The following is a 19,769-nucleotide window of genomic DNA, read 5'->3' as shown; positions in this document are numbered from 1 at the left end:
GGGTGAAAGAATTAGGTTGAAAGTACTAATCTGAAGTATAAAAGTATATGTCTACAGAGAAGAGCTGTGAGGAAGAAGTGATATAAGAAATCAGTAAAATCAGGAATCATATAATATAAGGATATGTCATATAGTTTCAGCATAGCTCAGCTGCTGTAACATCCATGAAGACTTTCCCGAGCTCATCACTATAAATGCTCACTCTCTTACCGAAATAACACAATCTTTGGTACCCAACTGGATTAAAAAAGAATTACAATTATTTGAGTAATATGTCTCCTCTCCCTGTAAGGTTCATAAGAGCAGAGACTTTATCTTAGTGCTAGTGTTCCCTATACTACTTAAAAATGTACTTTAAATATCAATATTCACTAAATGTTTGTTGAATAAATGGGGTTGGCATAAAAGAAGTAATTGTTCCCTGGAAATAAAGGTAAAAGTATGACAGTGAATGTCAGGAGGAAATTAGTATAAAATAGACTGTAGGAATACCTTTGGTAAGTAATTGGCAAAATGAATGATCCTACCTGTGCTCAATGGAGAACAAGGCCTATCTCTTTGGACCAGACATAGCAGGTTTTGTTAATCTCTATTGTGTTTATCATAACAGTGTGCATTAAATTTGTGACTGTGACTTATTCCCTATAGATTATATGCTCCAAGAGGACAAGAAAAATTCTTATACACGTTTTCTTCTAAATTGCTAAAAATCAATCTCTCTTTGTCAGTTTTAATTAGGCTTGACATCTCTGGTGCATTTGACAATATACTTCTCAGAATTACCCCCGGACTTATCTTAAATACTATCCTCTTCAGGTTTCAATGATACTGTTTAATTTGCTTTTTCATCCGATCTGGCCACTCCTCATACTATTTTGTTAGACTATCACCCTTTTTCTGCCCCTTGTCCCAAACTGTGGGCATATTTCAAGGCTCTGGCCTAGCTCCTGTTCTTTTTTCTCTCTACAATTTCTTTAAGTTACCTCATCACCTATAATAAGTTAAAATGATCAATTAGCAAATATTGATTAAGCTTACATTATGTTCTACTTACTAGATTAGACTCTGGAAATTTAATGGCAAAAATGAAACAGTTCTTATCTTTAAGGAGATTTTATTAGAGGAAAAAATATGTACACAAATAAAGTTAAGGGAGGGAATGCTAACAGTTATAGGGATAAGAAGAGGATTCATGTAGAAAGGGGCACTGGAAGTGATCCTTAAGAGGAGCTGTGGATTCTCGGAGCTGAAGGTGAAGAGTGAGCTCATTCCAGTAATGGTGGTGGTGGGCTGGATGGGGAGGGGAAGGCATCCTTTGAAAAGGTATGAATGCAGATGGAACTCCATGTAAAGTGAACATCTGGCAGACCAGTTGGGCTGGGATGTAAAATTCAGGGAAGAGGGCAACAGGCTTTATTTGCCAAACGGAGGATCTTGTATTTTATTTTAGTGCAATTTGATGTTTTTGAGCAGTGGAATATCACTTAGACAGCAGAGTGAAGAACAGACTGGACAGGGAAGAAATCGGTGGCTGGGAGACCAATTAGCAGACCATTTCAACAGTCTAGGAAAGGGGTGATGATGGCCTGCAGGACCATAGTGATTGTCTTGTGTGTAAAGAGAAGTGAACAGGTATAAGAGATGTTGAAGGGTTTGATTCCAGAAGACTTAGTAACTGATTAGATATGGGGGATACAGGAGAATAAAAATCAGAGATGATTCTCTGAAATTATGAGCCCAGGTGACTGGAAAGATGGTAGCACCATAAACATAACCAGGGAAGTTAGGAACTGGGGCTGGTTTTGGGAGAATAATCGTTTTGTTTTGGACATGTAGTCGAAATGGGATAAGAGCTCAAAAGAGAGACTAGGGCTAGATAAATGTCTCAGGGTCCTTTCCATAAATATAATAGCTAAATTCAAGAAAGCCAGTGAGATTACTGAGAGAGAAGAGGATGTGAGCCTTGTTTGGGGATAGGGCATGGCTGATGACCCAGCCAAGTAGAATGAGAAGGATCAGGGAGAACATGACCCAAGAAGAAGTGTCACAAAAAGCCACAGAAGATAAAGCAGCCAGGACAAGAGCCCTTACAACACATCCACCTTTTCTGTTAATAGTCGACAAACTACAAAAGTAGAAAGTGAAATGCTATCAATCAAAAATCATTCTTTTAGATAAATTTAACTTAACTGTTTTCAGAGAAATTGCCTCGTAGGCGATTGCATTTGGAGGCTTCTTAGGACTTATTTATTGTATCAAAACAAAATGTACCAACTTTTAAAAATGGAATAATAAAAACGGAATGGGAGGAATAATACCCCCAAGCAGCCTAGCCTTATTGTCTCTTCTCTCTTATCTATTGATTGCTTAGCTCCTCTGAAATCTAGCCTCACATCCAATCACTCTCCTTAAACTGTATACTTCAAGGTTTCCAGTGACCTTTTCATTACCGATTCTTTTTTTTTTTCTCTTTCTTCTTCTTCTTCTTTTTTTTTTTTTTAGTGAGGCAATTGTGGTTAAGTGATTTGCCCAAGGTCACACAGCTAGTACGTGTCAAGTGTTCGGTCTGAGGCCACATTTGAACTCAGGTCCCCCTGACTTCAGGGCCGGTGCTGTACCCACTGCACGACCTAGCTGCCCTCATTATCAATTCTAATAGCCTTTTTAAAGACTGTTTAGGCCTGAGTTTAGTCTCATTTGCAAAGTGATGGGGTTGGGTCACTTCCAGATCTAAATGTTATGATTTTCTGATTCTTTTTGCCTCACGGTCTTTTTTACTCAGTCTCTTTCACTGATTCATTTCATAGGCTACACAGGTGACAAGAAGTAGAACTGGATTCCGAGCCCAGGTCTTTTGAATAAAAATCTAATTGCATCACATTGTGAGGTTCATGAGAGTACAAGCTATGTGTTTTCCAACTTTGTATGCCTATCTGAAGCATTCAACCTGTAATAGGCAATTAAAAATGAAATGACCTAAAACATGTGATAAAGTTTAGCAACGTAGCCTTGTAATTATTAGGGAGTATGTTCGCATTGCTAACTAAGGTAAGGTAGCTCAAGACCAATCTGAATCCGGGAGCTCTGTGAAGCAGTCCAACGGAGTCCATGAATAAACATATTGTAGTGTTTGACAAACATCAAACAGCAAAACTATCACAGAGTGTGTGTTTACCTGAAGTGCAGAACCACCAGTGATGCATTATTTTAAATTAATTGTGTGACCTGCCTTACTGTTCTAAATTCAATCTGAAATTGCTTAAAATGAGTCTTGCCAGAGACCATCTGTGACAAGATCAGGCCCACAAAAGGGATTAGTTTTGAATAAAGGGCAACAAAGCTGTCCTCAGGAACTGATTGGCTCCTAATCTCCCCTGACATAGCTTTCTGGTCATGAAAGGGCATGAAAAAGTCCCATTCAAGTGGAGCCCCTCTGACTAGTCAGAAATCTAAAGACCATGTGAGTTAGCATACCCTGCCCTGCTCATGGGGACTGCATATGTGTGTGTGTGTGTGTGTGTGCTAAGTGCCACCGAGACCTTCTTGTGTGTACCCTTGCTAATTTGGGGCTAACTAAGCCTTTTATTCACTGTTCAATGACTTATGAGTGCTTCTTTTGCTCCTGGAGTCTGAACAAGATACCAATATTAGCATCTGTCTTCCCAACTCCATATCATATGAAATATCTGGCAGTCACATATAAATAATATGCCCATGTATAGGATCATAGAGCAAGACAGGACCTTGGAGGCCCGTCTTACCCAACGTTTCCATTTTACAGATAAAGACCCTAAGGCTAAATGACTGACCTATAGTCACAAAGGTAACAAGTGGGAGAACTCGATTTGAGAACATGTCCTTTGGCTTCAATGCCAATATTACTTCTAGCTGTTTACTATCATTTCTGTAATGATTATAATGATTATTATAATGATCACATTAGATAACTGGACAAAGTTAAAAAGCATAAATGAAACAAAAACCAAAATTGTTGATATCTCAGGAGATCTGAGTTTGAATAATAACTCTGTTATTATCTATATAATATATAATAACCTTGGACAAATCATGACTATTTTTCTCATCTAGAAAATGAAAGATTTGATTTAAATGATCTCTTCAGTACTTTTAGTCACTAAATCCTATAATCCTACTTATCTATGATGAAATAAACATCCATGAGCCTAATTCAAGAATCTAATTCCACAGACAAAAGAAATGCCAATATAATTACAGATAGCTTCAATTTGAGTTTTATTCTAGTAAGTAGGCCCAAATATCTTACACAATGGCAGCAAATTTAAAATAAAACTATAGAAATTTTAAAGTAAAAATATGATGAACTGAAATAATGCCTTCAAATATTAATTAAAAATAATTAAAATTGTTTTTTCTTTTCAGCTAGGCAATGAGGTTAAGTGACTTGCCCAGGGTCACACAGCTAGTAAGTGTTATGTGTCTGAGGCTAGATTTGAACTCAGGTCCTCTTAAATTCAGGGCCGGTGCTGTATCCACTGTGCCACCTAGCCTAGCTGCCCCCAAAATAATTAAAATTGTTGCAGAATATCTTACAAGGTATCCCTAACATCTGGTAGTGTTATCAGTTATAAAATACTTATTAATAATGACTATTCATTTTCTTCTTCTAAGATGTGAAGTACCATATTAGAGCCATAATAAAACTTCTCTTAAAGGTTTTTTAATAATTTAAATTAACATTATATCAATTTGATAGTGTTAATAGTCAATGTTTTTAAAAAGTCATTTGGAAAGAATTTTTTTTTTGGCCAGGACTCTGCAGTTTTATTCACTGCAAAGGATGCTGCCACTGCAAAAGGCTTGATAGTCTCTGTTGTAGAGGGCAAATGCTATCTTTTCCACATAATGATGGAAGAGCAAGTAGAAAACTTAATAATTATTAGTTGGACCCCTTTTCCATTAAAATAAAATATGCAAAAAGATTTACTTAAAATAAAATTCCATCACAGTTTCAGAGGATTTAAAGCTAGAAGAAATTTTCAAGATTGAATGCCCTCATTTCACTGCTCAGGAAATTTAGGCATTTTATACTAACTTGCAAATACCTTTATCTTCCAATTGTTTTGCTATTATACAAGTAGCCTAAAAAACACATGGAGTAGGTACTATATTATGCTTCTATATTAGCTTGAATGAGAAAAAATATGCATACGTATATATAATACTCATCTTCAATCTATGCCTTCAAACTGGAAAGTACTACATCAATATCAGTAATTATTATCATTATCAAAAATACACGGGGCAAAATGTTAGGGTGCTAGAACATAAAGTTTATATGTTTATATAGGTCAGCTGGTTTTGTCATTTTCCACGGCTATAAACATTACTAATATTTACAATTACATCAAGATGTTTAAAAAGAAGGTCAAGCAAGGGAGTAAGAAAAAGAAATCAACTCTTTTTGATTACTTTGATTTATTTTTAGTTAAATTAAAAGATAAGGCTCCCTAAACCAAGCCAGACTAACATAGTCTCTTAAGTCTAGGTTATCTATAGATTTAGTGAATAGATAGATTGAGAAGACTTTATCATGTAGTAGCAGATAATTTAGAATAGAACAATCATAAGATTATAAGGTTTTTCAAAAGGCTAAGTCCCCCTTTCTAGCAGAAATGGCGGTTGACCAGAGGTTGATAGAGTTTTCTCTGGCGGTTGGAGAAAGGCTAGCTGGGGATCATCAGTCGTTGCTGTTTTTTCCCTCCACCCTTAGTGGGTAAGCCTTTTTTTTTTTCTTTTGCTAGTCTAAGTTGAGTAAGAGACTCTGCTAAGGAAGATGGTGGGTGGGATGGGGGGAGTAACTGCTAATCACTGATTACAAAAGGTACCGCCAGGAGGAAAGGACACCTGGCATATTATTAAGAAAGTCCCGGGGGAAAGCTAACTAGTCAGGTGACCTGCCTTGTCCAGTTGAATTATGTTCAAAACAAGTTTCTGTCATTTTCCCAATACCTTTTTTTGTTACAAAAATCATCTCTCTAAATCACCCCTTGTCTCTGACCTCTGAGGATTCAGATGACTTGGTTTAATATGCAAATGCTAGCTTTGCAAATTAAATCATAGATGGCCCTATAACTTTGTCTTCAGTTTCCTTTTTATTTCAGATAATCAATTTTAACAAGTATGAACGGACCAAATGAATGACTTCAATCTTCAAATGACTCAAATTTCACAGTCCATTAATGGTGGGCTATAAAAATCAACAAGCAACAAGCCAGGCACTATACTAAACAAGGTATATGAGGAAAGACAAAGCCATGACCTTCACAGAGGGAAGACAGCTCATTACTCTAGATTCTAATCTTTGCCTCTGTAATACAGACTTTCATTTGAGATCATAAAGGCAAATTAGTAACTCAATGGAAATCCATGATTCCTGATCATATTTATGGTAACCAATATGAACTGGGACTTCACAGTCTTCTATTTTCTCACTAATAATGCATACTAATGCTGATATTTACACAGCTGGGTTGTGATTAGTGCAAATAACGATTTTTGAGAAGTGGTCATATTGGAATATATAGTGGTTGGAGCCCAGTAAAAATAATCCAGTGTGAATTCCAATAATGTGACCACTTCCCAGGATCTGCCATTTTACACTGATTAGAGCCTAGCTGTATGGGGTGTCTAAAGGCTTGCAAAGTACTTTACTATTACTTACACCTGAAAAGGTCACTCACTGCTCATGCTCCACTGATGCGATTTTAATTAGGACACTTGTTCTTATTATGACCCAGCCTTCACTCCCAGGTACTTGAATGCTTTGAAACAAAATTCTCATCCACAACATCATTTTGAAAATGAAGTCTATTAACAATAGTCAAATTACCATGAACAGATGTCAGTTTTCCTCTTACCATCTGTAAAACAGGCCTCTGGCTCATCAGAATTTTCAGGTTCAGCCACTGCTTCTTCTCCTTCCTCGGGGATAGCATTATCAATCGTACTGCCTTCAGAGGAACTAGATAGATGTACTCGCTAAAAACAAACAAACAAACAAAAACCCAGCCACAAGAATAATTTTAGAATTAATTTAACAAGGTACCTTTAGAATTTCATACTGAGAAGCATGCAACACGTTATACAAAACACAACAATATTGCGGCCATAGAAATGTATAAGCACACATTAAGGTTTAGAAACCTTGCAATGTGTCATTGCTCAATCTTTCTATATCCACATCCTGATCTGCCTTATATTTTTGTTGATAAACATTGTAAAATAAATATTTTTAAAAATAGTAATGCATTTCATTTGTTAAAATTACCTTTAAAGAGAAAAATAACTTTGATATTAGCACTATACTATTTGTATTATGGCATTGTATTTCAGTCCATTGTCTTACCATGATTTATTTTTCACTGCATTTAAAAAAGCAAGAGGAAATGTTTTAAGAGCATCAAGATTGTAAAATCCATAGCATTTCACCAGTTGTCATACTACCTCTATCTCTTTTAACTGAAAATTCAATTCATTTCAATCAGTTGGTGATAAGTGAAAGCATTTTTAATTGTTAAGAATAAAAAAAAATATTAGTGCAGAAGAAAGCAAGAGAAAATTCCAACAATTTTTAGTCCCTTCTTTTTGATGTAAAGGGCATGTATAATAGGATAATATAAGATAGAATTTTTAAAAATAGCATTAAATCAGAATCCAAAGGGCCAATTAAATTTTCTCTTTCCATATCATTTATCTGATCCATATAATTTGAAAGCATTTACACAAAAAATCATTTATGCAAAAAATTAAGACACTAGTTTGTACACTAAGTTGAGCATTACATGCAAACTCTGCAACAAAGACACAATGAAATCAAACAAGATAGACTTACATATGAGAATAATGAGCTTAATTTCCTTATGGTCATAAAATTAATTCTAAGACAAAGAGACAGTTTATTTTTTTCCTTCTCCTATATTATGCCTAAACTTAAGTGAACATTAAAAATGACCTTTTTGTTAGAAATAACATATCAGCAGGGATAGAAAAACTTCTTAAAATGTAATTTCTAATTTAGTCCTTATATAAAGAAGAACAGCAGTACTTTATTGCATATTCATGTGCTCATACATATATGAACATTTTAAAAGTACCAGCAAAAGTGGCACGTAAGATAGGCTAATGAAAATTATAACTAATTTTTTGCACACCTCAAACCAAATTTTAACTGTGGCTCCCACGCGAATTAGAAAACCCTTTACATTAGCTGAACCTAATATGCAATTTAATATTTATCATAAGGTTGTGATTTTTTTTTTATTTCTTGATGGCTTGTAGAAGCCATCTCTATTGCAAATACTCTATTAAATGATAGTAGTTCTAAGTGCACATTTTGGCTGGACTATTACAATCTTGTTATCACAGAGAGTATGACATCAGTAAAAACTGCACAGATAAAATCCTGTATGAGGGAGAAATGATGTAAGCAGACACAGTCCTCATGAAACTACAATGGTCAGAAGAACAGCTGTGCTGGTACTTATTTTATAATAGGCATTAGAGGCATTATTCCCACTAGGTGGTAGTACTTTGGTTTGGGAGATCAATAATGAGAGTCTAGCACACTGCAGGAATCCATAATTAGAAGCAAACAAAAATCCAGGAATCTAGGAGCTAAGTAAATTAATATTCAGGAACACTTAGAAACTGAGTGGTTTTAGAGGAAAAAAAAATTTTTTTTCTCTTTCCAAAAGATTTGGGGAACCAAGCAGAAGCAACTAGCTAACAGTCAACAAGCAGTTATTAAGTGCCTTCCATAATGCAGGCACTGTGCCAAATGCTGGGGATTTTGTTTTTTTAAATAATAGAGGAGGAGCTAATTTTTATCTATATTAGTAACAAAAATAATTTTTGACACACACACACACACACACACACACACACACACACATATATATATGAAACACATATACATATGAATTTTTTTCTATAGAATCATGGCTGTGCCAAGGGACCAACTACTGCCCATTCTGTAGTGAAGCAAATTGCCATAGGCATTGAGATATCTGTATGTTGTGACTAACTTATACCTTTCCTAAACCTAAGGCCATTTGACCTTGAAAATATGCTGTCAAATGGGTCACAGCAGGGCAGATTTGCTCACAGCACAAATGTTAACACATAAGTGCACCACAAACATGCAAGTGAATATATGTATGTAAATACATATGTATGGATACATATATACACATAACCATTCATATGCACATTTCACTAAACCAGAGGTTTTTAACCTGGGTCAATAAACTTGTGTTTTAGTATTTTGTTAACTGTATTTCAATGTAAGTGGTTTTCTTTGTAATGCTATATATTTTATTTTATGCATTTAAAAACATAATTCTGAGAAGTCCGTAGGCTTCATGAGGATATCAAAAGGGTCTAAGAAACAAAAAAAGTTAAGACTCTCTGATGCTAAACCCTATGCAGCTTAAATAAAGGGTTTTTTTCCTCCCCACATTTGAGATGTAAGGATTTTTTTAAATGAGAGAATTGTTGGATGCTGGTTAATGAATTTGACATGAGCGATTTAAAGGTAGTTTTGAGAATTCTTCTTGCCCTTCTCATTAAATGTCATCAAATATAACATATCCTAAGCAAGATAATTAAGGAAGAGAGTAAAATATATTTCTTTTAAGGTACTGTCCATATTTAAAAAATCTCTTTTTTGTCATTTTATTATTTTAATCAATTATAGCAGGAATTCCTTTGATTCAGAGCTATTCATTAATGCTACTTATTGGAATGAAAACTAAATTTCCCAAACTCAAAATTACTAGTTATTAGAATGTATTATACACAGCACTGATTCTGCTAAGAGACACCTTTTAAATAGATAATTCTCCTTACTTTTCCAAAATCAACAATAAATTACTAGCTTCACCAAATGAATATCTACTATAGTAATACTTTAATATATACAGAACTATGAACACTGCATAAGGCAAAGGAACTATTTATTCTGCTGTTCCTAATCTTATCTTTTTTTCTGGAGTCGCTATTTTGTTATGCCTATGTTATAAAATACATTGATAATGAATAATTAACTTGTTTTCACATAGGAAAGAGGTTAATCCTGTACATGACATTAAATATTTAATGTGTGTTCACTGGTCACACTGACATAGTTTGATCACCATAATAACTATGAAGAAGGGGAAGGGAACAAGCATTTGTTAATATCTATGTGCCAGGCACTGTGCTAAGTGTGTTACAAACATTAGTCCATGTGACCTATATCAATTAAGAAAGAAAAAGAAGGGCTTCTTTTTACATAAAGAACAACTAAAACATGTGGCAATAAATCTAGGTTCCTATCCCAGCTCTAATTGGTACCTGCAAGCAAGTTTCCTTATTTTTTAAAATTGTGGGATTAATCTATTAATCTCTAATTTTTTTTTCAGTTCCAAATCTATTGTCACATGATTCGATGATTTATTAGAAAACGTGAACAAGAATCACCAGGGATAAGAAGGTATGGAAGGATTTCAATAAACATGAAAAAAATAATCATAGAAATTAAATCACAGATGCAAAGGGCCAAAGTAGGAAATGGAAAATCACATTCAAATGAAGCTACTCTTGTCAGCCACAAAACACTTCTGATGCTTCATTTGGGTATGCGGTTAACTTGGGGTTCTCCAAGACTATGACAGCAGGGGACTCTTGGCAGGTGGTAGGTTCTATCAAGATGGAAAGGCCTTCAGTCTGGGCTTGGTTTCAAATAATGTCTGTTATCTGAGGATAAATATAACTAATTTCAGAAAAGCTCATCACTGGAAGGTTCGTCCCCAAGATGATTATTTTTTAATTATGCTAATCTATTTAACAAATAAAAACATAAAATATCCCTCAGTGCTATTTAATTTTCTTCACTTAAATTACTTTTAAATCACTTTTCTTCACTTTACCACTTGTGCAATAAGGATGGCAGAGCGGAAAAGAGTGAAGATAATGCTAAGAATATCACATTGATTTAAATATTGGTACAAAGTATACAATCTTGGCCAACAGCAAAATTATTCCTGGAGAAACTAATTGGCACAGAAATGGTCTGTTGCACCAAAACTCAGCTGAATTGACCATGACTACAGAACAGTTATCCAAGTCACTCTTGTACAGTGAATAAAAGTGGGAATCAGAAAATAATGCAGTGAAACATGATAGGCTGAGACATAAGGAGAAATCACAGACTAATCACATAAAGACACAAGAAATGGGATGAACTAAGCAAAGGGAAAGGAGAGACAAAATTCAGTTATTTGAATAGCAATCTGAGCTGTAAAATAAAGGGGAGGGGGGAATCACATGAGTAGAATGGCTAGTGACCTATTTGGCCATGGTCTTTGATTGTGAAATGCAGTAAAGGATAAACTCTAGTTAAAGAATTTCTTTTTCATTTTGCATAGCGTTCACAATGTTTGAAATCAGGATAAGGTAAAAATGACAACTACAGTCATAGAATTTTGATGTTTTCAATCTTAAGCCACTTGTCAGAGATTTCTGTTAAAAGGCTTTGTTATCAAACTCCTTAAGTCTAATTTTCTGTAAATACGCTGAAGATAAATGCTATATTTTAAAGAGCTATTCATAAAGAAATTCTACAAAATTTTCAAATTCTTAGCCAAATGACCTTCATAAAACTGTGATTCATGTTTTCTTAAAGCAATTTAGTAAGGAAGTCAAAGGTATTATGTTAAAATAATACATATATTCAAATCTAAATGATTTAGATTCATTCTTATAATCTTGACAACAATGCTTAACTTTCTCAAAGGCTATATATACTAAATTGTCAGTGAAAAGGGATCTCTTTTCATTTGACTTCCTGATAGAAGTACTCTGTGGTAGGCTTTTGTAGAATCTGCACTAGTTTTTCTTTTATAAGTTCCAGCAAGCTGTAGATCTTTTTTTTTTACAGTTTAGAAAGAAATCATTTTCAAATGGAATACTGCCTCTAAGTCATTTCAATTTTAGTATAGATAAAAATAATGGAAAAACATATTGGAAGAGGTAGAAGTAAATGGAGAAACCAGACAACATCAACACCTTTTTCATTATTAAGTAACACTATGTGAAGTATGTATTTTTATTTGCTCTTTATAAATCTTTGAGTAAGCTTTGCTTTCATCATTCCACAATGGTTTGTTGTGATATAGATGTCACAGCAATGACAGGCTATATTGACGTCATGAACTGGATTATAAAACAAATATTTTCAAGGACATGCTTATTTTAAAGAAAAAAGCCATTATATTTCAAATTCTCAAAAGTGTTTACTGAAGTTGAAATTGAATACTCATGTTTTCTTGTCATATTTGTATGGTACAGCATCATTATATAAGGAAATCTATAGTAGCTTTGGCAAATTAGGATATGTATTCAATAGCTGATTTATATAAAACCAATGTGTCTCAAAACATTTAGTTAAGTATAAAGCTTTTTTTGAGACATCTTGGGACAGGTCTTCATCTGTAAAAAGATATGAGACTTATAAAAAAAGTATCTGAGAAACTAAGAAAGGAATGATCTAAGTCACTTTTCATTACGACCATTCAATTACAACTAGACTTATAACTCACAGGCTGTCTTAATGTGAAAATATGCTGTGGTGCTATAAAGTCGCAGTAAGAATTAAATGAAGTAAACAGTTTTATCTAAGGCATAGCATTAATTTTCATCGCACCTGATAATTTAGAGAAACATAATAAAAGTATACTTTAAATTGTTATTTCTTCCACTGATCCTAAATTATTATCATACTGACAAAGTTAAAATAGGGTATTGTAATTCATATGTTAAATAAATTTTTGCATTTTACTCAACAGACAAATACTACATGAGTCCTTGGTTTCCTTCATAAAGAGAATATAGTGGAAAGTGAAGACCTTCATTCAGATATTCAAATCCCCCACCAGTGACTCATTTTGTGACCTGGCACAAATGGCATATATATCTTGTTGCTACAGTTTTCTTTTCTGAAGAAGGTTAGTTGGGTGATGCTGGTTTTGGAGTCAGAAGATTTAAATCACAGAATTTCAGAGTTGTAAAGTATTTGGCATCTATCTAATCCATTTTAAAGGAATTCCCTGCTATATAACATGCCTGACAAATGGTTACTTGGGCCTTTACTTGAGCATCTCTGAGCTGGCAGAATCCACTGTCTCTGAAGGCAGACCATTCTGCTTCTGGGTAGTTCTTAGGAAGTTTTTTTCCCCCTGATATCAAGTCTAAATTTGATTTTTTGTAACTTCTACCCATCTCTCTGACACATCTTAGTTATATAATCCTGGGCAAGTCCCTGATACTAGCTGAGCCTCAGTTTCATCGTCTGAAAAACAGGGATAACACTGGCAAAAGCTTGTCACGAGAAAAGTAATTTATAAGCACTTAAAGTGCTATATAAAGATGAGTTACTCTTTACTGAAAATATCTGGCTGGATCCAGGAAACCAGGTGTCTCCTACATTCAACTAAAAATTCCTAAAATTATTTCATTTTTTTTTGGCCAGTCTCTCCTGGAATTTAAGCCACATTCTTTTTTGGATAGATGAATCAGAATTCAAATACCAATCATGCGAATCCTCTTTATCTAAAATGAAAGTTATAATACTTTCTGGTTGAGAATTCTTTAAAAAATGAACTCAATTTTTTTCTCCCAAACATGTCTTGCTTTGGAAACAAAATTTCAATGAATATAAATTGGAAAAGTGATGTGATACATTCCATTCACAAATAGAAAAGAGGTTTAATTGACCAAAGTCTTCAAGCTCAATGATGTTTTAATGGCTTCGGTTACACCCAATTTCTCACTTTTATAATCCAAATGATAAAAACTGATTGAACATGCAGCTGAGGATGCCAAAGTATCACATAGATGTATCAAAGAACTGTCAGCAAGAGAATCACGAAAAAATGATGCACTGCCCCAGGAACATGCTGTGATAAGAGCCTTTATCCAGGTTATAGAATTTTACTTTATTGCAATGGAATTGGCAGGAATATATTTCAGCTTATTGGCATGCAAGACAAGAGACATTGAAAAAAATATCATATATGTATGATTTTTTTTTTTAGGTAACCTGTGAAAAAGTTGTCACATTTGTCTTTGCCTGGTTTAAAACACCAGAACTGCTCCCATGATTTATCCACCTTGCTTTTTACCCCTGTGAGAAGTAAGAACGTAAGGTAATTAAGGTTACACATGTAGTCGTACTAGCGTCTAGAATCAGGTTAGTTATTTCATCATGACTGAAAAATAAAGAAGACAATGTATCTGGATATTTTGATTATTTATGCACCTGAAATATGTGATAATGTCGCTTATTATATACTTGAAAACTTTGAAAGCCATTTGAAACCCACTCAACAGAATGCTAAAAGGCAATGCACAAAGGAAAAAAAAAGAAAAAGGCTAAGAAACCATATAATAGTATCACTTGGTAATACAAGAAAAGAACCTTATGAATGTAGGTATAACATTTTCCAAGGGTTGCTTCTAAAGCAATACTTTATAACCTCCAAGGAAGCTAGGTGGTATAGTACATATGTACATAGACTACTGGGCCTGGAGTCAGGAAGACATGAGTTCAAATCCATCCCCAGACACTTAAAAGCTGTATGACCTTGAACAAGTTACTAAACCTGCCTGTGCCTCAGTTGTAAAATGAGGCATTACAACAGAACAGGGTTGCTGTCAGAGGTAATATTGGTAAAGTACTTAGCACAGTGCCTGACACCTAGCAAGTACTATATAAATGCTTGTTTTCTTCCTCTCCTCTTCTCCCCAGTACTCCCTCTTATTCAGCCCCAATGAGAATGTTTAGTGATAGAGGGAGAAAACTTTTCATTTTTGTAGCATTTGAATAAACATTTGATCACAATAAAAAGTAAAAAATAACTAGTATCAGATGAGTGGATATAAGTTATCCAAGTCAAAATCTGCATAGCATCTTCTTTCCTGTAAGAATTTTTTTTTCCTGTTTTACAGAGGTTCTCATACCACTGAATGAGCCTACACTGATTACAGAATCTACTGGTCAAGCATCAATTAGATAATAACACTGATATCAAAATATTTACACTAAATTCTAAAAATATTTAAAGAATCAACAGAAATTTGAACCAAATAATGTTACATATTTACTTTTCTTCTCTAAGAGAACATACTAAAAATGAAATATATTTTTCCATGGTACACAAGCATGATGAAATACAGACATACATAACAAATATGTAGAGTTAATTATTATTTCAAATATTTAAGATTATAGATAAAATAATAGAGCTCTACTTTTCTAAATATATGCTCTTATGTGTTTCACAGAATCTCAGAGCTGAAATTAACTCCAGAGGTCACCTACTCTGAACTGTACCTTAGTAAGAATGCCTTGTATACCATTTCTGCATTCTTATTTACCTCTACCCAAATTAGTTATTTAACACTAGACTGAGGACCTCCTAAGTCACCGAATCCACTTTTGTGTAGTACTACTTGTGAAGAAGTTTCTGAAGCTCTTATCTGCTTCTCTGAAACATCAACCCACTAATCCTACTTCTGCCTTTCTGCCCTTAAGATATTTGGATATAGTTATCAGTCCTCTCCAACTCTAAGATTTTGCTTTCCTGTGATGCAGTGGATCTGGGGTCTGGAGTCAGAAAGACTCATCTTCCTGAGTTCAAATCTGGCCTCAGACACTTAAAAATTGTGTGACCCCAGGCAAATCACTTAACCCTGTTTGCCTTAGTTTCCGCATCTGTAGAATGATCTGGAGAAGGAAATGGAAAGCCACTCTAGTATCTTTGCCAAGAAGACCCCTAATGGGGTCACAAAGAGTTGGAGATGACTGAAACAATTGAACAACAAGAATAAAAATACCTTTAGTTCCTTCAAGCAATCCCTATGTGACACAATTTTTCCTGGTTGCTATGGTAATCTTTGGCCATCTTCCTTACTGGTAAAGAAGAACTTTCTTATTGGCAAGTATATAATATTTCACCATTGTATCACTGGTGCCTACTACAGTCTCTTGAATATGGTAAGGGCTTAACGAATGTGTTGAACTGAATGTAGTTCAATGTGCTTACAGGAAAGAAGTGAAGATGACAATGATGGTCACTTTGGGAGAATAAGTAACAGAGTAGAATATAGCTAGGATATGGTATTTGCTGCTACAAGGAGGCACTATCAATACATTTTTGTATTCATCATAATTATCAATGAAATAAATTTTTTTTCCCTGTTGACTTTTTGTTTAATCTTAAGCCAGGTTCATACTTTCCAAAATGACTGCTAACAACACGCCAAATCTTTAAAATTATGGGTATTTCTATTTTTTTTTTACCTTTCTCATATGCATTAGCTGTGAATCAATCAGAGTTCATGATCCTTTGAATTAGAAGAGTAGAAAAGCTGAATGGAAGAGAAATAACTAATATATACCAGCATAGTTCATGAGCTCTTAAGGAAAGCAAAACTGTTAAAAACAGTAGAACTTGAACACAAATCTGAAAGACAAATATGGGTGCTGCTGGAGAGTCACTGCAGTCCTATGAATCCATATAGAGTGAGCAAAGTCTCTGGAGACATTAAATGTAAAACTCACAAAGGGGAAAGATGACATAACACTTTTAACGTAAAACACAAAACAATGGTCCTCAGGGATCTATAGCCCATGCAGGTGGGAAGTGCTGGTTCAGATATACTACCACTAAGTGACTAATAATTTTGCTAAGAAGGTGATTTTTCGGTGATTTGGTATCAACTTGGGGGACTGTCCAGTGGTTTCCAAGGTGCCTAGCATAGGCTTATATAAGTTTAACATTTATCACTGAATTAGATGAAGTAATTGAATGTATTTATAATGCTGTCAGATGTCCTTGTTTAGTCAGTCAAAAAGTAGTTATTAAGTGCCCACTATATTCAAGGAATGGTGTCAAGCACTATTTAGGGATGAGATGCAGCTATTTATGTCTCATAGAAAAGGAATCATATTCTAAGGACAAAATTTCCATAAAGTTAAAGAGGGCAATATATTTATAGGTAAAAAATAAAAGCTAGTGATGGAAAATGAAGAATTAATCTCTAGATTTTTCAAAGGTCTGGAATTGAAAATATACCAAACACATTAAATTAGGCAGCAATGTAGTACTCTTATAAAAATACATAAATACATACATACATACATACATACATATATATATAGTGCTGGATTATATTAATAGGAATCAGAAATGCAAAAACTAACAAATTATTCTCTTTAGAGACAAATTTTTGCTACTGATTACCAAAATTTTTAAAAAGGAAGAAGAATCTCTGTTCTAGGGATCTTAAAAATAGCAATACAATTATTATCTATATCCAACAGATTAGGAACTTACCTGCCCAAATATAGGGGTCAAGATCAGAATATTTAGTAACGTGCATTCCAATGCTATGATGTTATTACTTTCTTCCAGAGCACGATAAGTAGAATATTACAGACAACAATGAAAATAAGCTTAATAAATGCTATTATTTTTCAAAACCAAACCAAAACAAAACAAAAAAACCTTGGAGTAGTTCTGGAATTATTCAGAGAATAATTAGGAATTGTGTCCTTTTCATGAACTTAAATTACATGTGGGTTTTTGCACACAATTACATCCATTTTGGTTTAATATAGTAATTACAGATGTAAAAGAAATTGAAATGATGCTAAACTGAATTTTCTTGCTGGAAGAGATCTTCATAGACTTAGTAAACTTACAATCTAATCCATCACTAACTCTAGCCAGCTTACTTTTCAAAGAATAAATAAGTCAAAAGTGAGTCATCTTCCTGCCCTGAAAAGATCCTTTCACCCTCGCTTTTAAAATAAGTTCAGTGGAATAAATCCAAACCTCTCCTTTCTTTTCTCAAATTCAGAATAATGAGTCATTTACAATTTACCATGCTTAAAAGATAAAAACCAACACTCTGGGCTAAATTCTAAAATTCTAAATTGCAGGTCCAACCATGTCACCTTCCTCAAATAAACTCCAGTGACTCCCTGTTGCCTCCAACCAAATACAACATCTTGTTGGATTTTCAAAGTCCTTCATAATCTCATTTCTCCCCACTCCACCTTTCCAGTCTTCTTGCACCTTACTCCACACCATATACTCTTCAGGCCAGGCACAATGGCCTCCAGGCAATTCCTTGAACAAGACACTCTACCTCTTGGCTCCAGCCATCGTCTCTGGCTGTCTTCTGTGCCAGGAATACTCTCCCTCCTCATCCCTGCCTCCTGACTTCCCTGGCCTCCTTTAAATACCAGCTAAAACCCTATTCTCTACAGGAATCTTTTCCTAACCCCTTTTAATTCTAGTGCCTTTCCTCTGTTAATTATTTCCCATTTTTTCTGTATACAGCTTGTTTGTGCATATTTGTTTGCTTGTTGTTTCCATCATTAAAGTGTGAGCTCTTTGATGGAGGAGATTTTAATCCTCTTTTTACAGACCTGGCACTTAGCACAGTGCCTGGCACATGGTAGACACTCGATAAATGGTTACTGACTGATTGCCTAGAAAAGTGGCCAAAAACTAATCAGATTAGAGAACTCACAATGAAGACCTTAATATTACTTTAAGAAGTAGTCACATCAAAAAAGAAAGGCTCTGATTTTGATATTATAACGTATACTTCACTAAACGTATAACTTAAGTGAGACATTTTCAGCATATCATTTACTATGTAATGTTTTGTATTTTGTGTTTCATAAGAAATCATGATTTTGAAGATTTTAAGCTTAGAGAAAATACATGTTTAAATGATTAGTCATCATCATGACAACAGTTAGAGACAGCATTTATATATTATCTCATTTGATTGTTGAGATAACCCTATTAGGAGTCAGGTGGCTTTGTAGATAGTGTACTGGGCATGGAGCCAGGGGGGCCCGAGTTCAAATCAGGCCTCACATAGTTACTGGTTGTGTGACCCTGGTTAAGTCACTTAACCACTGCCTGCCTCAGTTTCCTTGACTGTAAAATGGGAACAGTAATGGCACTTATATCTCATGGTTTTTGTGAGAATAAAATGAGACAATATTTGTAAAGTGCTTTGCAACCATCAAAGCATAAAATGCAAGCTTTTGTTATTATTCTTATTCTTATATACAATCCCAAGAATAAGGTTAAAGTGCTTTTAGTAAAACAGTATGATATACCTTTTTAAATAGGGGAGAAAGTAATCTATTATTCGGTGAATGTGAAGGTTATGTGTCTTTATTTCAAAAGTAAATGAGAATTTTGTGCATTATATGAAAGGATCCTAAGTTTCTAAGAACTCTTGGTCATCCTAATGACATAGCGAATCACTGTGATACAAGAAAAATCGGATCTTCTCTTTAGGTTTAATTTAACATGTCATTTCTACTGTGCTGTGGCAATAACACTCTGACTTAGGCCTAGAGGTAGACACTCCGGGATCTAATAGGTGGTTCTATCACCATATTCTGAATAGGTATAATAGTGGCTATATTCTAGTGGTTAAACCACAGATGACAGCATATGATTTCTAGTTCCAGGAGACATAAACTGTGTCTATATTAGGTCAATAGCCTTCCATCAAGCACAGACACTGGCGTCTGTAGAATGAAACCAGATTGATTTAGGAAGGCACTATAGCTAAACATTCTGCTTGAACTTAACTTTAATAATATTGGAAGATGGTTGCTAGCCAAAACAGTTCGTTAGTGCAGAATGAAGAAT

General features: G+C 34.4%; 1 protein-coding gene across 1 annotated transcript in view; it reads right to left on the bottom strand.

Moving 5' to 3' along the window:
- LOC110211524 (sodium channel protein type 9 subunit alpha) overlaps positions 1 to 19,769 on the bottom strand; it is a 211,305-nt gene that overhangs the window by 48,333 nt on the left and 143,203 nt on the right. Inside the window, exon 19 of the mRNA XM_078146987.1 lies at positions 6,900 to 7,020. Within this exon, the coding sequence (XP_078003113.1) occupies positions 6,900 to 7,020 (121 nt within the window). The remainder of the gene's footprint in view (positions 1 to 6,899; positions 7,021 to 19,769) is intronic.

This window comes from Phascolarctos cinereus, unplaced genomic scaffold (genome assembly GCF_003287225.1).
Source record: "Phascolarctos cinereus isolate Bilbo 61053 unplaced genomic scaffold, phaCin_HiC Scaffold_726;HRSCAF=1367, whole genome shotgun sequence".
NCBI classification, from domain to species: domain Eukaryota; kingdom Metazoa; phylum Chordata; class Mammalia; order Diprotodontia; family Phascolarctidae; genus Phascolarctos; species Phascolarctos cinereus.
This window is presented reverse-complemented; position numbering and strand designations above follow the sequence as displayed.